Below are 20,262 nucleotides of genomic sequence, written 5' to 3'. Positions count from 1 at the left end.
GAGTATCACTGCCCTACTTCATCACACAAGAGTCACACAGAAGCAGTGAAAATAGCAGATCTACAAGCACTCAACGCCTTGCGATGCAAGGCATTGTGAGCTTGTAGATCTGCTATTTTCACTATTTTGACATGTGTTTTAGAATAATAATATTAAAAGGAAGGGCTTTGGACATACAGTCTCCACCCGACAATATTTATATTGTATCATTTTGATGTACGGTACATTTTTTATCAACTCTCTGCCACCGTGCATCCCATCAGACGGAGGGACAGGAGCTTTGTGATTGGCTAGTCAGTGTCAGTAGTATAAATAGATCCCATAAGCCAGATGGAGAGTCAGTTTTTGTGAGCACAACATAAGTGGGGTCATAAATCACATTTATCACTGTCAGCCAGAAACCTTGTATGTCCAAAGGTGTTACTTTTTAGGAAAATTTTACATTTGTTCCAATGGATTAAATTAAAATTGTATTAAAGTGTCAAATCAGGTCTGTAACTCAGAGTGGATTAGACACTACGGCATATTTGAGTCCACTAGTATAGTGGTTCTTCAATAATGTTTTTGCTGCCTTCAAGGACCCCCATAACTCAGTTCTAGACCTGTAAGGGTCCATTTGGAAGCCCCTTCAAGGACCCCTGAGGGTCCCGGGACCTTTCTTTGAGAACCAGTGGGGGTATAACAAGTTGTTAAAAAAAAACGGTTTAGGATTTGTTATGACTATATCAGTGGTTCTCAAACTTTGTCATGTCAAGGACCCCCAAAATGATATGTATTTGGCCACCGACCCCCATCTCAAAAATATTTTGTCCCAGGGACCCCCAGAGGCAAAGATTTGAGTTAAAAATGTTCACTCAGATTTTAGGTCTTGCCTGACATGCTGAGTTGTTGTTCATCCACCAGGTGTCAGTAAAGGGTTAACAGTTGATCCAGCTCTGGTGGTGTCAGTAAAGGGTTAACAGCTGCAGCACAAGGAGTTTCTGAGTGACGCAGTTCTAAGGAAACGAAAGTTAACAGAGAAACTAGTTTGGAGGCAGCAACAGAACAACACTCTATTAACACGACGTTTTACACACATACTGACAACTTCAACACTGGTAAGTAGAAGTACCTGTATAGCATGATGATGTAGTATGCATTAACAGAGAACAAACGTTAGGGTTTCCATGAAGACAGTACTGAATAACGTGTGTCAACAACATTAATGTCTGTGGCAGAGTAGGTGACTGGAGGCCGGTGAGACTATCTCAGGGGTAAAGCAACCTTAGGCACGGTGCCAACAGGGGAGGGTGATCACTGGCACAAGTGTGAGAGAGACATCTTTTTAATTCTTTTTAAGTCACCTACTTTACAGCAAATTAAATCCTGCACATAATTACACCTCCATTAAAACTCTGAACTCTGACTGGGGAGGGGAGTCGGGCAGATACAGTAGGCTAGTTGGATTATTGCTGGATTATTGAGTCTAATGATCGATATAACAATGTCCTGCCGATCAAAATATGTCAGAACTTTTGAATCTTTGATTTTTGATGGTCAATATATGTTGACATGGAACACTGACTATCTAGGAAATTAAAACATGGCAATTTCAAAATGGTTGCTGACCCTTGGACTACGCTCTCCTCTGTGTGTGTGTGTGTGTGTGTGTGTGTGTGTGCGCGCGTGCGTGCGTGCATGCGTGCGTGCTAGTGTTGTCAAAAATATCGGTATATCGATAAATACCGATACTGAAAAAATCCATTCGGTACAATACGACTTTTCCGTAGTATCGGTAGTATCGATAATACGTTTTACAGTTCGGTACGGCCATGCAAGCTGGAGCGTTCCCAAGCTGTGGCGGCTTATTTTCTCTTTCTTTTCTTTAACTCTCGACAACAACAGGTCCGCTCGCTCAAATAAATAACTCCATCTCATTACAGTTCATCTGAACAAAAACAACGATGCGAGCTGAACGGGGCTATAGTGTTCCGTCTATCTCTCTCACTCTCTCTCTCCCCGTCCGTCCGTCCGTCCCTCCCTCCCTCATCCCTCCACACACACTCTGACTCTCTCACACACACACACACACACACACACACACACACACACACACACAACGAACTGCAGCTAGTGGTGGCTGCGTGAGCTAATCTAAAAGAGGCATACAAACTCACATCATGCCAAAGAATGGCCAGATTAATGCACACGCTTTACGTGCTGAAGGACGGGGCACCATGCTATTCCCGCTAAAGTGCTAAAATCAAAGGCTGCTGAAGAAGCGCTAAAAAATGTCCGTGAAGCGTCTATTTTATTTTCCGTGCGACGCGTCTATTTTGCGTGCTATCAACAGTGCTTTCCGATGTTTCCTCCCTGTTGGTAGCCAGCCACACATATCCACTACATAATGCATGTAATCATGAGCAGCATGTGTCCACTGCAGCCTGCTTGTTTAGCGTCCTGTGCTAGTCTGATCACCCTATGTTGCCAGGTTTTGTTTTTGAGAGAGAAACAAGCAACCAGGGGGGTTGCTTGTTGATACTGATGACAGTATAAAAACAGAAAGGATTGCCAAGCCAATTTCACCAGCATATTAATAACAATAATAATGATCATAATAATAGTTAAATAATAATACATGTTATAACAATAATATATTAATTCATGAATTTATATATTTTTTTAATATCATTTTTGGGGACGGATTACATTCATTTGGGGACGGTTAAATTTGAAGTTTGGGACGGTCCTGGGACGTTGGTGAAAAAGGTTAGTCTGGAGCCCTGGCCTTTACAGTGTGACAATCTGAGGCTTTTGAATATGCACACTACCTCAATATTTACTTTACTATTGCAATGCATGCCATACACTCACTGTTACTGTGAAAGAAAAATATTACTGTGAAAGAAAGTGTAGTTATTTCTTCCAGACAGTTGATAGTTCATTTTTTAAAATTTTTCTTTAAATAAAAATACATTTTTGGACTAAATTCTCCGTGGTTGCGTGGTATCGAAAATGGTATTGAGTATCGAAATATTTCAAAATATCGTATCGAAGTTGAAAATCCAGTATCGTGACAACACTAGTGCGAGCGTGCGTGCGTGTGGTCTGAGCAGCTAATCTTTGCCACCTTTGTACCGATCGGTGATCAACTTTACATGCACACTCCCAGTAGGCCAAGAAAGAACCACAGCCACACCTCGTTCTTATGGTGGCACTATAACAGCCCTTTATGTTTTTGGCCTATATTTTTTTTTGCATTGACTTCAAAAGAGTCTACTTGCTCCTACATATTTTGTCAAAAATGTGAAGATATTGCAGTTCAGTCCATATCATCTCTGTGCTCATGTGATCAAGAGGTATCTGTCACATTGTTCAGATTCCTTTCCCACAGCTTGTTTTCAAATAATATATGTTGTGCAATCGTATTCTTTTTCTCCCCTTGGATCAGATGCAACTCCCTATTTAGGTCCCTGCCATTTGTGCCAGAGTAAATTTTCCACATTTCTTTCTTCAAAATACACTTTCTGCTACATTTTGTCAGAAAATAATACACATCCATAGACATTGGGCCCTATTTTCGCCAGTGCTTTACACCATATCCCTATATATATATATATATATATATATATATATATATATATTTTTTTTTTTTTTTTTTTAATAATAAGTTAAAACAGCTGGTCTACAAGCTCACAGCATGTCAGTCAGCTATTTTTAAAATATTTTTCAAAATAGTAAAAAAAACAAAGGCAAAGAAGTTTGGGCTTAATGGGTTAGGCATCGACATAAATAGGGCCCGCTATCTCTGAAGTCATGTGATCAAGATGTATCAATCAGATTCGTCATATTTCATGCCAAGATCTGCGCTCAGGTGTGCTATCTAGTTATCCATTAATATGACCCAGATCACATTCACAACTAGAAACCTGCTTGGAATTCAGGTCTCCACCAGGCCAGGTTGGCTATCCCGGAGTTAAAAACAGCCAATCAGAATGGAAAATGAAAACTCTGACTGATCACATGACTGCAGATATAATGTGTACCTGTATTTTCCGGACTATAAGGCGCACTTAAAAGCCTTTAATTTTCTCAAAAAACTACAGTGCTCCTTATAGTCCAGTGCGCCTTATATATGGATCATTCATTGACATTGACATTCCCTTTAGCACAGCTCCATCTGTTGGATGCATAACGCAACGGTAGCGTCTATTATGTGCGCCTTATAGTCCGGTGCGCCTTATATATGAAAACAGTTTGAAAATAGACCATTTATTGACAATGCGCCTTATAGTCCGGTGCGCCTTATAGTCTGGAAAATACGGTAGGTTTTAGCATGATTCAAGGAATCAAGGGAAACATTTATTGTATGAGATGTTGGTTCTTCCTTGGCAGAGTTTAGCTGCTTACAAACACTTAAATAAATAAAAAAATAGTGAAATGTATTTGGTGTTTCATACCGAGGAATGGCAGTACAAAAATATAGAGGGGGCAAACACATAATCTCTGGTGTATATACTTTATATGTGAGAATAACATCCCAAACTAAATTTTGTGCACTTTTATTTTCAGTGTGTGGAAATGGCGTCTGCCAGCAGTCTCCTGTCTGAAGAGCAGTTCCTGTGTTCTATCTGTCTGGATGTGTTCACTGATCCAATCACCACTCCATGTGGACACAACTACTGCAACACCTGCATCACACATTACTGGGATAGTAGTGATGTGTGTCAGTGTCCACTATGTAACAAAACATTCTATACAAGGCCGGAATTCTCTGTTAATAAAGTCCTCTCAGAGATGGCTGATCAGTTCAGGAAGTCAAAGCAGCTGAGACAAACTTCCAGTACAAACCAAGCACCTGCTGAACCAGATGAAGTCTCCTGTGACGTCTGTACTGAGACCAAACTCAAAGCCCTGAAGTCCTGCCTGGTGTGTCTGACCTCCTACTGTGAGACTCACCTGGAGCCTCACCACAGAGTCTCTGGGTTAAAACGACACAAGCTAATCGACCCGGTAAAGAACCTGGAAGACATAATGTGTCAGGAACATGACAGACCTCTGGAGCTGTTCTGTAAGACTGACCACGTGTGTGTTTGTCAGTTCTGCACTCAGATAGACCACAAGTTACATCAGATTGTATCTCTGGAAGAGGCTTATGAAGAAAAGAAGGCTGAGCTGGGAAAGACAGAGGCAGAAGTTCAGCAGATGATCCAGGAGAGACGAGTGAAGATTCAGGAGGTCCAACACTCAGTAGAGCGCAGTAAGAAAGATGCAGACAGAGAGATAGCAGACAGTGTGCAGATCTTCACTGCTCTGATCAGCTGTATTCAGAGAAGCCAGGCTGAGCTCATTGATGTGATTGAAGAGAAGCAGAAAACAACAGAAGAACAGGCTGAAGACTTCATCAAAGAGCTGCAACAGGAAATCACTGAATTAAACAAGAGAAGCTCTGAGCTGAAGCAGCTCTCACACACTGAGGACCACCTCCACCTCCTCCAGAACATCACATCCATCAACACCCCTCCAACCACCAAGGACTGGACAAAGATCAACATCCCCCGGTCTTCATATGTGGGGACTGTGAGGACAGCTGTGGCTCAGCTGGAGAAGACACTCAGTCAAGAGATGGAGAAGAACCTGCGTGATGCCGAGCTGAGGAGGATCCAGCAATATGAGGTGGATGTAACTCTGGACCGTGAGACAGCACACTGTCAACTCAACATGTCTGAGGATGGAAAACAAGTGAGTCATGGAAATGTAAAGAAGAATCTCCCAGACAACCCAGAGAGATTCTCTATATGTGTCAATGTCTTAGGAAAACAAAGCTTATCCTCAGGAAGGTTTTACTATGAGGTTCAGGTTAAAGGAAAGACTGAATGGGTTTTAGGAGTGGCCAGAGAGTCCATCAACAGGAAGGAAGAAATCACACTGAACCCCAACAATGGTTACTGGGCTATATGGTTGACAAATGGAAATCAGTTTGCTGCTGCTGGCCCTGCTGTCCTCCTCCCTGTAAGAGAGAAGAAGCTCCAGAAAGTGGGAGTGTCTGTGGATTATGAGGAGGGTCTGGTCTCCTTTTATGATGTGGAGGCCAGAGTTCATCTCTACTCTTTCACTGGCTGCACCTTCACTGAGAAACTCTATCCATACTTCGGTCCATGTCCTAATAAGAAAGGTGAAAACTCTGCTCCTCTGATCATCTCTCCTGTCAATCACACAGCTTAGACTAGACTAATCCTCAGTCTTACATGAACAAGTTGGTTTTCCTTTAAAATGAATACAGGTGTATGTCAGAAACTGTCATTTCCAGTAAATAATTGAAAACAAACAAAAACAAATGTTAAGTATTTAGATTAAAAAAAATATTCCTGTCCGTGAGACTAGAATTGTCTAATGTATTTGACCTCTATGGCATTCAGGTTTAAGTTTAACATTTTCATTCATTAATTTGCAAGATGATTGATACTGCATCATGTCATACAATGTTTAAACTGTACAGTATACTCCTTGGATTGTTTTCTCAATGCACACATTAACCACTTGAACCCTAGCATTCATATTCTGGGGGAACATTCACTGAAAATAGCAGATCTGTAAGCTGCAATGCATTGTGAGCTTGTAGATCTGCTACTTTTGGTGACGAGATTTCGTGGAGAGGGGGAAAAAAGAGCTCACCTGTGCCCACTCAGGGTTTAGGCTTGTGATTTGGGGGTTCTGGGGTACGGTATTTCGTCACATTGATTAATATTATGTTGGTTAATCTTTTGGGGAATTGTGCTGGCATTTCTTATAGGCCTTTGTCTGGGATTAGCTAGTGAAAAAGAGTTAGATTTTTCAAACATTGACAATATATAATATAATAAATATTCATGGGAGATTATCAAGTGTGCAGACATTTATTCTTTCTGTCTTTAAACTCTTCTTCTGTCCAGCACCTGGTATTGTATTGATTGTTTGTGCAGTAGATATTTTATTTATTTTTTCATTATATTGTCTCTGTCAGGCAGAAACCTTGTATCTCCAAGTGTAACTTTTTTTTTCTCCATAAATGAATTCCCTACTTCATGGCTAATCAAATAGCTGAACCTGTGGGCCATGTTACAAAAAATGGCAAGGAGCCAGTTGATAAAATGACAACACTAATGATACTTGATAACGTCTGTCTTTCATTGGCTCCTTATATTTTGTCGATCTTAACAACTGCTCCTGTTTTCTGGAAAATTAAACATAGTTGAATTAGCATGAGATGGTAAAATGAAAGTGCTGGTTCTCTGCATCAACTTTTCAGTGCTTGCTGAGGTACGCACAGACACATTTTCCCCTTCCTGGATGATTATTCAAATAGTACTGCAAATAGGCTAAAGCTTCATTCTGTCTAAGAATAAATAGGCCTTTTGATTTCAGTTTTTATTGATTGATTGGTGGGCCAGTCAAAAAATAGCAGATCTACAAGCACTCAACGCCTAGTGATTCAATAAGGCATTGTGAGCTTGTAGATCTGCTATTTTCACTATTTTGACAAGTGTTTTAGAATAATAATATTAAAAGGAAGAGCTTTGGACATACAACATCTCCACCCAACAATATTTATATTGTATCATTTTGATGTACGGTACATTTTGTATCAACTCTGCTATCGTGCATCCCATCAGCCGGAGGGACAGGAGCTTTGTGATTGGCTAGTCAGTGTCAGTAGTATATAAATAGATCCCAAAAGCCAGAAGGACAGTCAGTTTTTGTGAGCACAACATAAGTGGGGTCATAAAATACATTTATCACTGTCAGCCAGAAACCTTGTATGTCCAAAGGTGTTACTTTTTAGGAAAATGTTACATTTGTTCCAATGGATCAAATTAAATTAAAATTGTATTAAAGTGTCAAATCAGGTCTGTAACTCAGAGTGGATTAGACACTACGGCATATAACTCAGAGTGGATTAGACACTACGGCATATAACTCAGAGTGGATTAGACACTACGGCATATTTGAGTCCACTAGTATAGTGGTTCTTCAATGATGTTTTTGCTGCCTTCAAGGACCCCCATAACTCACTTCACTTCTAGACCTGTAAGGGTCCATTTGGAACCCCCTTCAAGGACCCCCGAGGGTCCCTGGACCTTTCTTTGAGAACCAGTGGGGGTATAACACAAGTTGTAAAAAAAAAAAAAAAAAAAAAAACTGTTAGGATTTGTTAGGACTATATCAGTGGTTCTCAAACTTAGGACCCCCCAAATGATATGTATTTGGCCACAGGCCCCCATCTCAAAAATATTTTGTCCCAGGGACACCCAGAAGCAAAGATTTGAGTTAAAAATGTTCACTCAGATTTTAGGTCTTGCCTGACATGCTGAGTTGTTGTTCATCCACCAGGTGTCAGTAAAGGGTTAACAGTTCATCAAGCTCTGGTGGTGTCAGTAAAGGGTTAACAGCTGCAGCACAAGGAGTTTCTGAGTGACGCAGTTCTAGGGAAACGAAAGTTAGTTAACAGAGAAACTAGTTTGGAGGCAGCGACAGAACAACACTATCAACACGACGTTTTACACACATACTGACAACTGCAACACTGGTAAGTAGGCCTACCTGTATAGAGCATGATGATGTATATTATGCATTAACAGAGAATAAACGTTGGTGTTTCCATGAAGTACTGAATAACGTGTGTCAACAACATTAATGTCTGTGGCAGAGTGGGTGACTGGAGGCCGGTGAGACTATCTCAGGGGTAAAGCAACCTTAGGCACGGTGCCAACAGGGGAGGGTGATCACTGGCACACTGGCACAAGTGTGAGAGAGACATCTTTTTAATTTGAAAATCAGATATATATTTTTAAACATGGTCAATTAAATGAAGTCACCTACTTTACAACAAATTAAATCTGCTCATGATTCCACCTTCATTAAAACTGCGACTGGGGAGGGAGTTGGGGAGATACAGTAGTTGGATTATTGCTGGATTATTGAGTCTAATGATCCTTATAACAATGTTCTGCCGATCACAATTTGTCAGCATTTTTGAATCTTTGATTTTTGATGGTCAATGTATGTTGACATGGCACACTGACTATCTAGAGAATTAAAACATGGCAATTTCAAAATGGTTGCTGAGTATTGCTGACCCTTGGACTACTCTCTCCTCTGTGTGTGTGTGTGTGTGTGTGTGTGTGTGTGTGTGTGTGTGTGTGTGTGTGTGTGTGTGTGTGTGTGTGTGTGTGTGTGTGTGTGTGTGTGTGTGTGTGTGTGTGTGTGTGTGTGTGTGTGTGTGTGTGTGTGTGTGTGTGTGTGAGAGAGAGAGAGAGAGCAGCTAATCTTTGCCACCTTTGTACTGATCGTTGTGAAACATGCACACTCCCGGTAGGCCAAGGAAGAAGCACAGCCACACATTTCTGAATTCGTCCTTATGGTGGTGTTAGAACAGCCCTTTGTGTTTTTGGCATTGACTTCAAAACAGTCTACTCGTGCATATGTTGTTGAATTCACCCTTTGAAAGTCCCGCCCGTTGTCCCGCCCCTCTTTCACACCCATTGGTTGCTGTGTCTTGGTGGGACACTCGGTGGGACACTCCATCCACTACCAGTTTAATTCAGTTGCTTCGAATTGTTATTCTGTGTGTTCAATTCTAATTTCAAACTTGGTTTCGGTAAAATGGAGGTGCTCAGTGGTAGTATAGTGACTCAGCATGTTTTTAAATGTTTGTATTTCTCCAGAAATTATGTTTTAGCAAATTCAACATAAAAAAGGCAGAACCAGGGAGGGACAAGGCAGATAGAGCCTGCTGGTTGGTCAGTCAGGGACCAACCAGAAGGCTAATCTATGTGGTCATGTGATCAAGAGGTATCTGTCATATTGTTCAGATTCCTTTCACATTGGCTATGATTGGCTTCTGAAACCTGTTATGGCTCTCTAGGGCAGTGGTTCTAAACCTGTGGGTCGGGACCCCCTGAAGGGTAGCAGAGTGAGTTTGGGATGGTCCCCAGATGACAGTGAAGTGACAATTGAAGGACTTGTATGACCTTTATAATACTTTAAAAAAATATATGGTTACTTTGGGGGGGTCACGGCCTGAAAAGGTTGAGAACCACAGCTTGTTTTTAAATATAGGTCTTGCAATCATATATAACCTATATATATATTCTCCTCTTGGATCATGCATGATATTTAGGTCCCTGTCGATTGTGCCAAAACACTTTCTGCTACATTTTGTCCAAAACTCATACAGATCCACACATTGAGCCCTATTTTCGCCAGAGCCTTACCTCTTATCCTCATTTTTTTAATTGTTCAAATAGCTGATCTACAAGCTCACAACCTGTCGATGTAGATCGGCTATTCAAAGTATTTTTATTTTTTATTTTCAAAAAAGCAAAAAGGTTTGGGCATAAGGGGTAAGGCAATGACGAAAATAGGGCCCATTATCTCTGAAGTCATGTGATCGAGATGTATCATTCAGATTTGTCATATTCCATCGTTGCTCAGAGGTATGCTATTTTCTAGTTCTCCATTAATATGACCCAGATCACATTCACAACTAGAACTATTTTCTAGTTCTCCATTAATATGACCCAGATCATATTCACAACTAGAACTATTTTCTAGTTCTCCATTAATATAAGTGCACTGCTCGGAACACTGGTCTCCGCCAGGCTAGGTTGGCTATCCTGGACCCACAAATGTTGGAAGTTAATAATAGCCAATCAGATTATGAAAACTCTGACTGATCACGTGACTGCAGATATAATGTGTAAAGTTTTGGCATGATCTATGGAATCAAGGGAAACTTTTATTGTATGAGATGTTGGTTCTTCTTTGGCAGAGTTTAGCTGCTTACAAAAACACAGACACAGACAGACAGGGGCAAACACATAATCTCTAGTGTTAACTCTTTTACCGTTCACCCCATTTTTCCCGGCGGCGCGTCATCAATAGTACGTTCTTTGGCTCGTTCTTTTGTACCTTGTTTTGATGTCTGTAAACTGATGAGGGGTCGCGCGGGTTTGTACCGTTAACACATCTCCCGTAAAAGTACTCTCAAAAACGCACTGGACGTTAGCATCAATGGAGTAACAACACTCTTACTTGTTATTTTCTCTGGGTCTATTGCTCTGTAGCGATTTAGTGGTCTTGACGGACTGCAGCCGACCGTGGCCATTTCACATTAATTCTTGCATGAGGCTGCCCTCTACTGCCAGTATAGCCAAAGTACATCTATTTAATGAGAAAATAAAATAATAATAATAATAAAAAAAATAAAAAAATGAATACATCTTTGTCTATAACGTCGCAAAGGTAAGGTGCTTTTGCTGGCACCAGACCCAATAAATAAATAATAACATCTGGCAGTAAAACTGTTAACTATAATATTTGAAGTAACATTCCAAACTACATTTCGTGCACTTTTATTTTCAGTGTGTAGAAATGGCGTCTGCCAGCAGTCTCCTGTCTGAAGAGCAGTTCCTGTGTTCTATCTGTCTGGATGTGTTCAATGATCCAATCAGCACTCCATGTGGACACAACTACTGCAACACCTGCATCACACATTACTGGGACAGTACCGATGTGTGTCAGTGTCCACTGTGCAACAAAACATTCTATACGAGACCGGAATTCTCTGTTAATAAAGTTCTTGCAGAGATGGCTGATCAGTTCAGGAAGTTAAAACTGCTGAGACAAACTTCCAGCACAAACCAAGAACCTGCTGAACCAGATGAAGTCTCCTGTGACGTCTGTACTGAGACCAAACTCAAAGCCCTGAAGTCCTGCCTGGTGTGCCTGACCTCCTACTGTGAGACTCACCTGGAGCCTCATCACAGAGTCACACGGTTAAAACGACACAAGCTAATCGACCCTGTAAAGAACCTGGAAGACATAATGTGTCAGGAACATGACAGACCTCTGGAGCTGTTCTGTAAGACTGACCACGTGTGTGTTTGTCAGTTCTGCACTCAGTTAGACCACAAGTCACATCAAACTGTATCTCTGGAAGAGGCTTATGAAGAAAAGAAGGCTGAGCTGGAAAAGACAGAGGCTGAAGTTCAGCAGATGATCCAGGAGAGACAAGTGAAGATTCAGGAGGTCCAACACTCAGTAGAGCTCAGTAAGAAAGATGCAGACAGAGAGATAGCAGACAGTGTGCAGGTCTTCACTGCTCTGATCAGCTGTATTGAGAGAAGCCAGGCTGAGCTCATTGATGTGATTGAAGAGAAGCAGAAAACAACAGAGAAACAGGCTGAAGGCTTCATTGAAGAGCTGCAACTGGAAATCACTCAGCTAGAGAATAGAAGCTCTGAGCTGAAGCAGCTCTCACACACTGAAGACCACCTCCACCTCCTCCAGAACATCTCACCCATCAACACCCCTCCACCCACCAAGGACTGGGCAAAGATCAATGTCCCTCAGTATTCATATGTGGGGACAGTGAGGACAGCTGTGTCTCAGCTGGAGAAGACACTCAGTGAAGAGATGGAGAAGCTGTGTGATGCTGAGCTGAGGAGGATCCAGCAATATGCAGTGGATGTGACTCTGGATCCTGATACAGCAAATCCCAGCCTCATCCTGTCTGATGATGGAAAACAAGTATGTCTTGGAAACATAAGGCAGAATCTCCCAGACAGCCCAAAGAGATTCTCTACATGTGTCAATGTCTTAGGAAAACAAAGCTTCTCCTTAGGAAGGTTTTACTATGAGGTTCAGGTTAAAGGGAAGACTGACTGGTATTTAGGAGTGGCCAGAGAGTCCATCAACAGGAAGGGAAACATCACACTGACCCCTGATAATGGTTACTGGACTCTAGGGTTCAGGGATGGAAATGAGTACAGGGCTGCTGCTGGCGCTATTGTCCGCCTCTCTGTAAGAGAGAAGGTCCAGAAAGTGGGTGTGTTTGTGGATTATGAGGAGGGTCTGGTCTCCTTTTATGATGTTGAGACCAGAGTTCACCTCTACTCTTTCACTGGCTGCACCTTCACTGAGAAACTCTATCCATACTTCAGTCCATATATTAATACGAAAGGTGAAAACTCTGCTCCTCTGATCATCTCTCCTGTCAATCACACAGGTTAGATTAGACTAATCCTCAGCCTTATATAAAAAGGTTGGTTTTCATTTGTCTATGGTAGAGGTTCATACAGGTTAATCATTCAACTGTCATTTCAAATAAAATAATTGAACTGTTGTCACAAACTTAATTTGGCATATCTGAATTGAAGCTACATTATTTTCTTTAAAAACAAAACAAAAACAAATGTTAAGTATTTAGATTAAAAGATATTCCTGTCCTTTACACTGTAGAATTGTCTAATATGTCTTTGACTTGATACTATTTGATCTCTATGGCATTCATGTTTAAGTTAAACTCAACATTTTGTGCAAGATTGATACTGTATCATGTTATTTCATACAATGTTCATATGACTGTAAAAGCCTTGGATTGTTTTCTCAATGCACACATTAATCACTTGAACCCTAGCATCCATAGTCTGGTGGAACAGACACAGACAAACTAGATTTTGTGTAGAGGGGAAACAATATCACACCAAGTACAGTGCCAACTCGGCTCTGTTTTAAGTGCAGAGAGTACTATACATTGTTAAGACCTTTGAATTCGGGGTTCTGGGCTACAGTATTTTAGTGTTCATCTTATGGGAAATTGTGCTGGCTTTTTTTGCATGTCTGGGATTTGGCTATAGTGAGAAAGAGGATGTTTAAAACGATGACAATACAATATTGTTATTTGGTGGATTTACAATAAATGTTCACATGGAGATTATATATTGTGTGCAGACAATTATTCTGTCTTGAACCTCTTCTTCTGTCCAGCACCTGGTATTATTATTTTTGGTTGTGCAGTAAATGTTTAATTTCACAACATGTCTCAACACCTCACAACGTGTCGCAGCAAGACCGGCTTAGTGTAAGTGTAAGTGTAACCAAATGTAAAAAAGTATTTAGTTGACTAAAATCTTATATTTAGTTGTAAACGTAAACCTTTCACATTACTAAAATATGACAAAAACTAAATAAGGCTACATTTTATTCAAAAGGCTTTCTGAAAATTTGTGGTAAAAATGGACAGTTATAAAGATGATTATAAGTCACAGACCCGACCTTTAATGTTACCCAGTGGTCTAAAATAACTTGAGTACTGTACATAAATACAATGTTTTGTATTTGTACTTTTCTTGAGTATTTCCAATTTCCAATACTTTTACTTCTACCCCACTATATCTCAGATCCAAATATTGTACTTTTACTCTACATTTATTTGAAACCTTTACTAATTACTTTGTAGATTTGGATTATTAATACAAAACATACATTAACCACTTCAACTCTACTGTATATACATTTCGGCCATTTGAAAATAGCAGATCTACGAGCTCACAATGCGTGATGATGTGACACATTGTGAGCTTTTAGATCGGCAATTTTGGCAAGATTTTTATACATTTTAAAACTTGAAATGGGACATTCTGCGAAATATTAGTATATATTACTTTTGGTACTTTTAAGTACATTTTGATACCGACAATCGGGCATGAACGTCGTCTAGCGTGAGGTCTCACAGATCCACTCGGAGCTCCGCCGAGTGGCTCGGAGGACGATCGGGGGTAGCCCGACTCTTTTCAAACATGTTTGATATTTTCCTGGATCAGTACTGGTCTGGAAGACTGGAAGAGCAGCAGGGGGCTGAGAGAAAATAGGTACAGCAGCCGCTGATAGACGCAAGTCTCTGAGCATAGTCTACATCTGACTGAGTGACAGATCCATCTCTTTTTTTTTCTCTCCCCCTCTCCCTCTGCCTCTCGCTCACTCACTCACTCACACACACGCACGCACGCACGCACGCACGCACGCACGCACGCACACACACACACACACACACACACACACACACACACACACACACACACACACACACACACACACACACACACACACACACACACACACACACACACACAGACACACTTTTCATAGCGTCCGTCCGTCCATCAGGTTGTATCATGAATGATTGGGATTTAAATTAAAACTCAACGGCAGCGCATATCAAACAAACAGAAGAAAGACTGCGACCAGCACACATCCCTTTCAAGTAGGTGGGACGTTCGCGAACGAATCGAGTATTTTGAACGGCTCTTTGAAATGAACGATGGGATCCGGTTCGCAGTAGGGAGCCGTTCCTTTCTAATGAACAGTGGTGGGAAAATAGCCTACTGCAATCAATGTGGAAATACTGCCACAAGTAGAGGTTTTTGGAATGTTAATATACTTGAGTAAAAGTACAAACGTATTGGTATCATTCAACATTTAATTAAAGTAGCCTACAGAGTACCAATAGTAGAAAGTAGGCAGAATGTCCTGTTTCACAGATTTTCCAATGAATAAAATGTAGAAAAATCTTTTGAAAATAGCCAATTGCATTGTGAGCTTGTAGATCGGCAATTTTTAAATGGCAGGTATGTAGGCCTACCTATATATGGCAGATAAAATGTATAGGTCTATAGGGTTGAAGTTATTTGTAATTATAATCAAAATCTACAAAGTAACTAATGAGCCAGTCTTTTGAACGGCTCTTTGAAAGGAACGGATCCCAGAGATCCGGCTCACTTCAAAGAACCATAAATCCCATCTCTACTTGCGAGTCAAAGAAGTACACGCTCATCCTGATCTACAAGCCTACAACGTGGCACGGGACAGACACAGTTTGGTCTTGGAGATCTTGTTCTGGGTGCGCTACACAGTCATACGACTAATCATAAATCAGGCACCATGAGAAGGACGGAGCAGCACTTTAGCGCAGGAGAGAGGGGATGTCAGAGCTGGATGTACATGAAACGTGTCAAAGTGAACTCATATTATCGTCAAAATAGGACACAACTTCCATATTGAAGCTTTTTTTTTTTCGTTGCGTGAGGCGGTGTTGTGTGTTGAGTCAGTGGATAACGAACGTCAATACGTCATGTGTTTGTATGTGTGTGTGCGTGCGTGTTGCAAAGCACAGCTCTCAGAACAGCCCCCGTGGCATCTTGTATTCATTATATTATTTATTATTGCTGTGTTCGAGCCCGACTCAATCGGGATAGAATCCTGTAGCATGCGGAGCGCCCGACTGTTCAAAACGGCTAGTCTGAGCCCGTTTAGATTATCTGGTAAAATAATCTGAAAAAATTATCCTGTAGTGTTTAATTCTACCCGATTCAGTCGGGCCCGATTATCTTGTAGTGTATTGCCAGCTTTAGAGTATGGATAATAACTGAACAGGCCAGATCATTGGCAGATGCCAGATCCAAATTTGTGGACTGTAGGTAGGGTTTTTGTGAAGCTGAAGATGCTCCCCCCCCCCCCCTCTTTTTGGGGATTACAGACCTGACATTTAAGTACAGTGTTGTTGCCACATTGTATTCATTGAAGAAAGATTCAGCAGTGTGGCTTTTCAGTCTGTTTGTTTGGTGAGTCAGTGTTGTGCAAATGGAATTAATCCTTCCCCGTGCTGATAGGAATGCAGTCAGGAGTGTCATAATGGAAGCTTTCCCCGCCCTGATAAGAAAGCAGGTAGGCTATTTATTTTCTGCTGTTTGCTTCCCACACCCTCAAGGGCACAGCAGGACACACATGCACGCACACATGCACGCACACATGCACGCAAACACTGTATGTGCTACTCCGGTGGTTTTCAACCAGGCCTAGAATTATTGAATGCTTTAACCAGGGAAAAATAGCAGATATACAAGCTCACAGCGCGGCACCGAGTGCCGCGCTGCGAGCTTGTAGATCTGCGATTTTTGAAAAAGTTGTGAAAATATTTGCAATATGTATTTTCAAAGCCAACGTTTGTAACTCAAATTTTGCTTCTGGGTGGTCCCTGGAACTGAATATTTTGAGATGGGGGTCCGTGGCCAAATAGATATCATTTTGGGGGTCCTTCACATGAAATGGTTTGAGAACCACTGACATAGTAGGGGAGAGCCGCCTCAATTGTAACGCTTCATAATTGTAACAAGCACATTATCTCCTGATTGGTCAATGCCATCATGACGTCATCGCATCAGTTTGTGACCAGGGCCGTAATGAACGTCTCCAGGAAATAAGAACTATTTGTATCCAGCCTAGACCGAGTTATTGCAGAAAAACTGGTATTTCTCAAAATGCGTAAAAATCTTCACCTCGAGTATCTTTGATCTACAAATCGTTTCTTTAATGTTGCGGAGATAAAATCTAGATGGCTGTCTGCATGTATATGTTCTTCATTAGTTTACATCGTTTTAACTTGCTATGCATGTTAGTTCTGTTCTGTATAGGCAATGTCAAAGCAGGGGTGCCAAAACGGTTCAATTGTAACACAATTTAACATGATAATATCATATTGAAATATTTGACATATTGGCCAATATTGTGTTCAGTCAGCTGACATTCAATTACAGTGTATTTTAAGTCAGATTAGGGATGTATAACATGTTGCATTAATCAAACTTGCTATTTATTTAGGTAATCAATGTATTTTCCCATGTAATTCACTCAAACGCTTAAACTGGTACATCTTGTAATATTTAATATTTTCCTAAAGTATGATATAGTATCTTATCACACCCTTGGTATGAAAACAATGTAAAAGAGTTGCTTGAATGAAATATAATTGATTAAACAAAAACATAGTTGTTTATTAAGGTTCTTTAGCTGTGTTACATTTGTAAATCATGCTGTTACAATTAATCCCGTGTGGGCTTCAAATGTAACATCGGAACAGTGTCCACTCTCGGTTTAATAACTCATGACCTGTTTTATCAAATGAAAACCTTGAAGTGGTTTATGATAGCAGACATGTGTAAGTCCTTTGCCTGAAAATATTACATATGTAGGTGAAAGAATCTCTGAGTAAAATATTGAAATATGAAAAACGTTACAAACGTGCAGGCTCTCCCCTAGTCTCTCAAGAACAGACTAACTGAGCTCCAGTAGAAGTGAAAAGGACCTTTTCGTTGACGATGGCTGGCCAGATTGCTGACATAGAAACATAGGTTTTCTCCAAAAATCTTAGAAGGATTCAAAAGACACTTATAGAATCGGGTAAAAATTCTAATTTTCACGATTTTTCAAAAATAGCAGATCTACAAGCTCGCAGCGCGGCACCTGTATATCTGCTATTTTTTTTATATTTAAAGTTGTACCATGTAACTTTTTTTATAAAACAAATCTTAAAATTGTCCTAACTGTTAAATCGCTAAAGTTTTAGAACACCCACTCCGTTATTTTCAGCTTCTGAAGCCTTCTCTTTATATGTTTTCTATGATCCTGGCCGTGGACCGGATTTCGCGCCAAAATGACGTAATCTGCATCATCTGTATACGTTGTGTATGTATACGTTGCCCAATCACATCGCCGATCATGCACACATGGTACACTACCGGCCAATCACAGCGCATCTTGAAGTGGGGTCGCCATATTTGTAGTCGCCCGTGTGTCTCTTTACTCAAAAGGTAATCTCGCCTACCAGGCAGGGTGAAGTAGTCCGTTTCTCCGGAATGCCTGAACGCACAGGAACCAGGGACCCCTCTAAAGATAGCTCTCGGCGTTGTGGAGGCAGACGCGGGGGTGTGAAGGTACGAAAAACGGGCGAAAGACGCGAACGCGACCGCGGTTTGCTATAGGGCTACTGACCACTAGTTGAGCATCTTACACAGTATAGCTTTAAAGCATAAAATATTGCGTCATAATGTGTTCAGGCCTAAATGGGTTCATATCAAGGTGCATTATTTATTCGACTTTTGAGCCACAGAATCACTGGTCGATGACAATTTAGCCTCTCAGACATTGTCATTGTTTGATAAGATTTGGCCACAATTCCCATGCTGTATTGATGTTTGTAAATAACTGTATACTGCTAAGCTACAACTGAATTTCCCCCTTGGGATAATAAAGGTATCTATCTATCTATCTATCTACAGTATCTATCTATCTATCTATCTATCTATCTATCTATCTATCTATCTATCTATCTATCTATCTATCTATCTATCTATCTATCTATCTATCTATCTATCTATCTATCTATCTATCTATCTATCTATCTATCTATCTATCTATCTATCTATCTATCTACCATTGGGAGAGATAACAGGCAAACTTTGATCAATATAACAATTCTTCTTCATTCTCTACAGTAATTGTGTGGACTTAAGTAGTCCACACAACATGCATTAAGTAGCCTAATGCAGATGTTAGAAAAATAATTTAACTCTTGATTGTGTAAAATGAAAACAAATGGTTCTTTTGGTTACCAACTATCCATCATTTTGCTGGGGACCACCTGGAACCCACTCAAGGACCACTGGTGGTCGAGAGGTAGAGAACCACTGTGCTAATCACTACATCTCACATACTGTATACCAGGGGAGGGGAGTGTAGCAGAATACTTTGATTATACAGGGATTTCATCAATCCTTTCACCAATCCTTTTTATATTAACAACTTGAACCTATAGTGCCCGTATTCTGAGAACTGTAGCCAAAAATAGCAGATCTACAAGCTCTCAACGCCTCACGCTGTGAGGCTTACGCTTGTAGATCGGCTATTTTAGGCAAAGAGGTTTGGTGTAGATGGTAAAAAGAGTGAAAGGTCAAGTTTATTAAGTATTGACGGTTCAAGTGGTTAAATATCTGAAAACACAAATTGACATGAATCCAAAATACACTGATGATTGTGCTGTCGAACAATGAAACTATATGGAATCTATGAACAGGTTGTGGGGGTCCCTGCTTCATCTCTCTCTCAAGTAAGGGTTCCTTGGCCTGAAAATGTTGAAGACACCTGGTCTAAAGGCTCTTTCCCACTGGGCACGATAACGATAAATATAACGATATGTCGGCGTTCACATCAATTAAGATGGCTTTATCGTTGTGGTTTGGACGCTGCCAATCCACTTCAATTGAAAACCATATTTTCTTATCGTTATCTTTTTATCGCCCATTGGGAAAGGGCCTTTAGAGTCTTAAGTGGGCATGGGCAACAGGCGGCTCCGGGGGCCACATGGGGCCCCCACCTTCACTTAAAGGAATAGTTCTCCTCCAATTTTTTTCTATTGATAACTCATGCCATGGAGACTTGAGTTCAATAATATTCCCTGGTATTTATCGCAGATCCTAAGACAATAAGATTACAATATTTAATGACGGGGATCTAAATGCAGTATAACGGAATACTGATATATTATTGATTTGAGCTGTTACAATTCCAAACATGACCCGCTTGTCATGAACTGCCTGTTGTGTACCTTTATTGTGTAGTGATTTCCTA

General features: G+C 40.7%; 1 protein-coding gene across 1 annotated transcript; it reads left to right on the top strand.

Moving 5' to 3' along the window:
* Positions 1-1,028: 1,028 nt before the first annotated feature.
* On the top strand, positions 1,029-13,032 carry LOC308299896 (uncharacterized protein; the record flags this gene model as incomplete). The annotated part of the gene is made up of 3 exons (XM_080743677.1): positions 1,029-1,097; positions 4,552-6,198; positions 11,383-13,032. The coding sequence occupies exons 2-3, from the start codon at positions 4,561-4,563 to the stop codon at positions 13,030-13,032; spliced, it is 3,288 nt and encodes a 1,095-aa protein (XP_080599803.1). The 5' UTR covers positions 1,029-1,097; positions 4,552-4,560.
* Positions 13,033-20,262: the final 7,230 nt, after the last annotated feature.

Source organism: Nannobrachium achirus (genome assembly GCF_963921795.1).
Source record: "Nannobrachium achirus genome assembly, chromosome: 15".
Classification (NCBI taxonomy): Eukaryota; Metazoa; Chordata; class Actinopteri; order Myctophiformes; family Myctophidae; genus Nannobrachium; species Nannobrachium achirus.
This window is presented reverse-complemented; position numbering and strand designations above follow the sequence as displayed.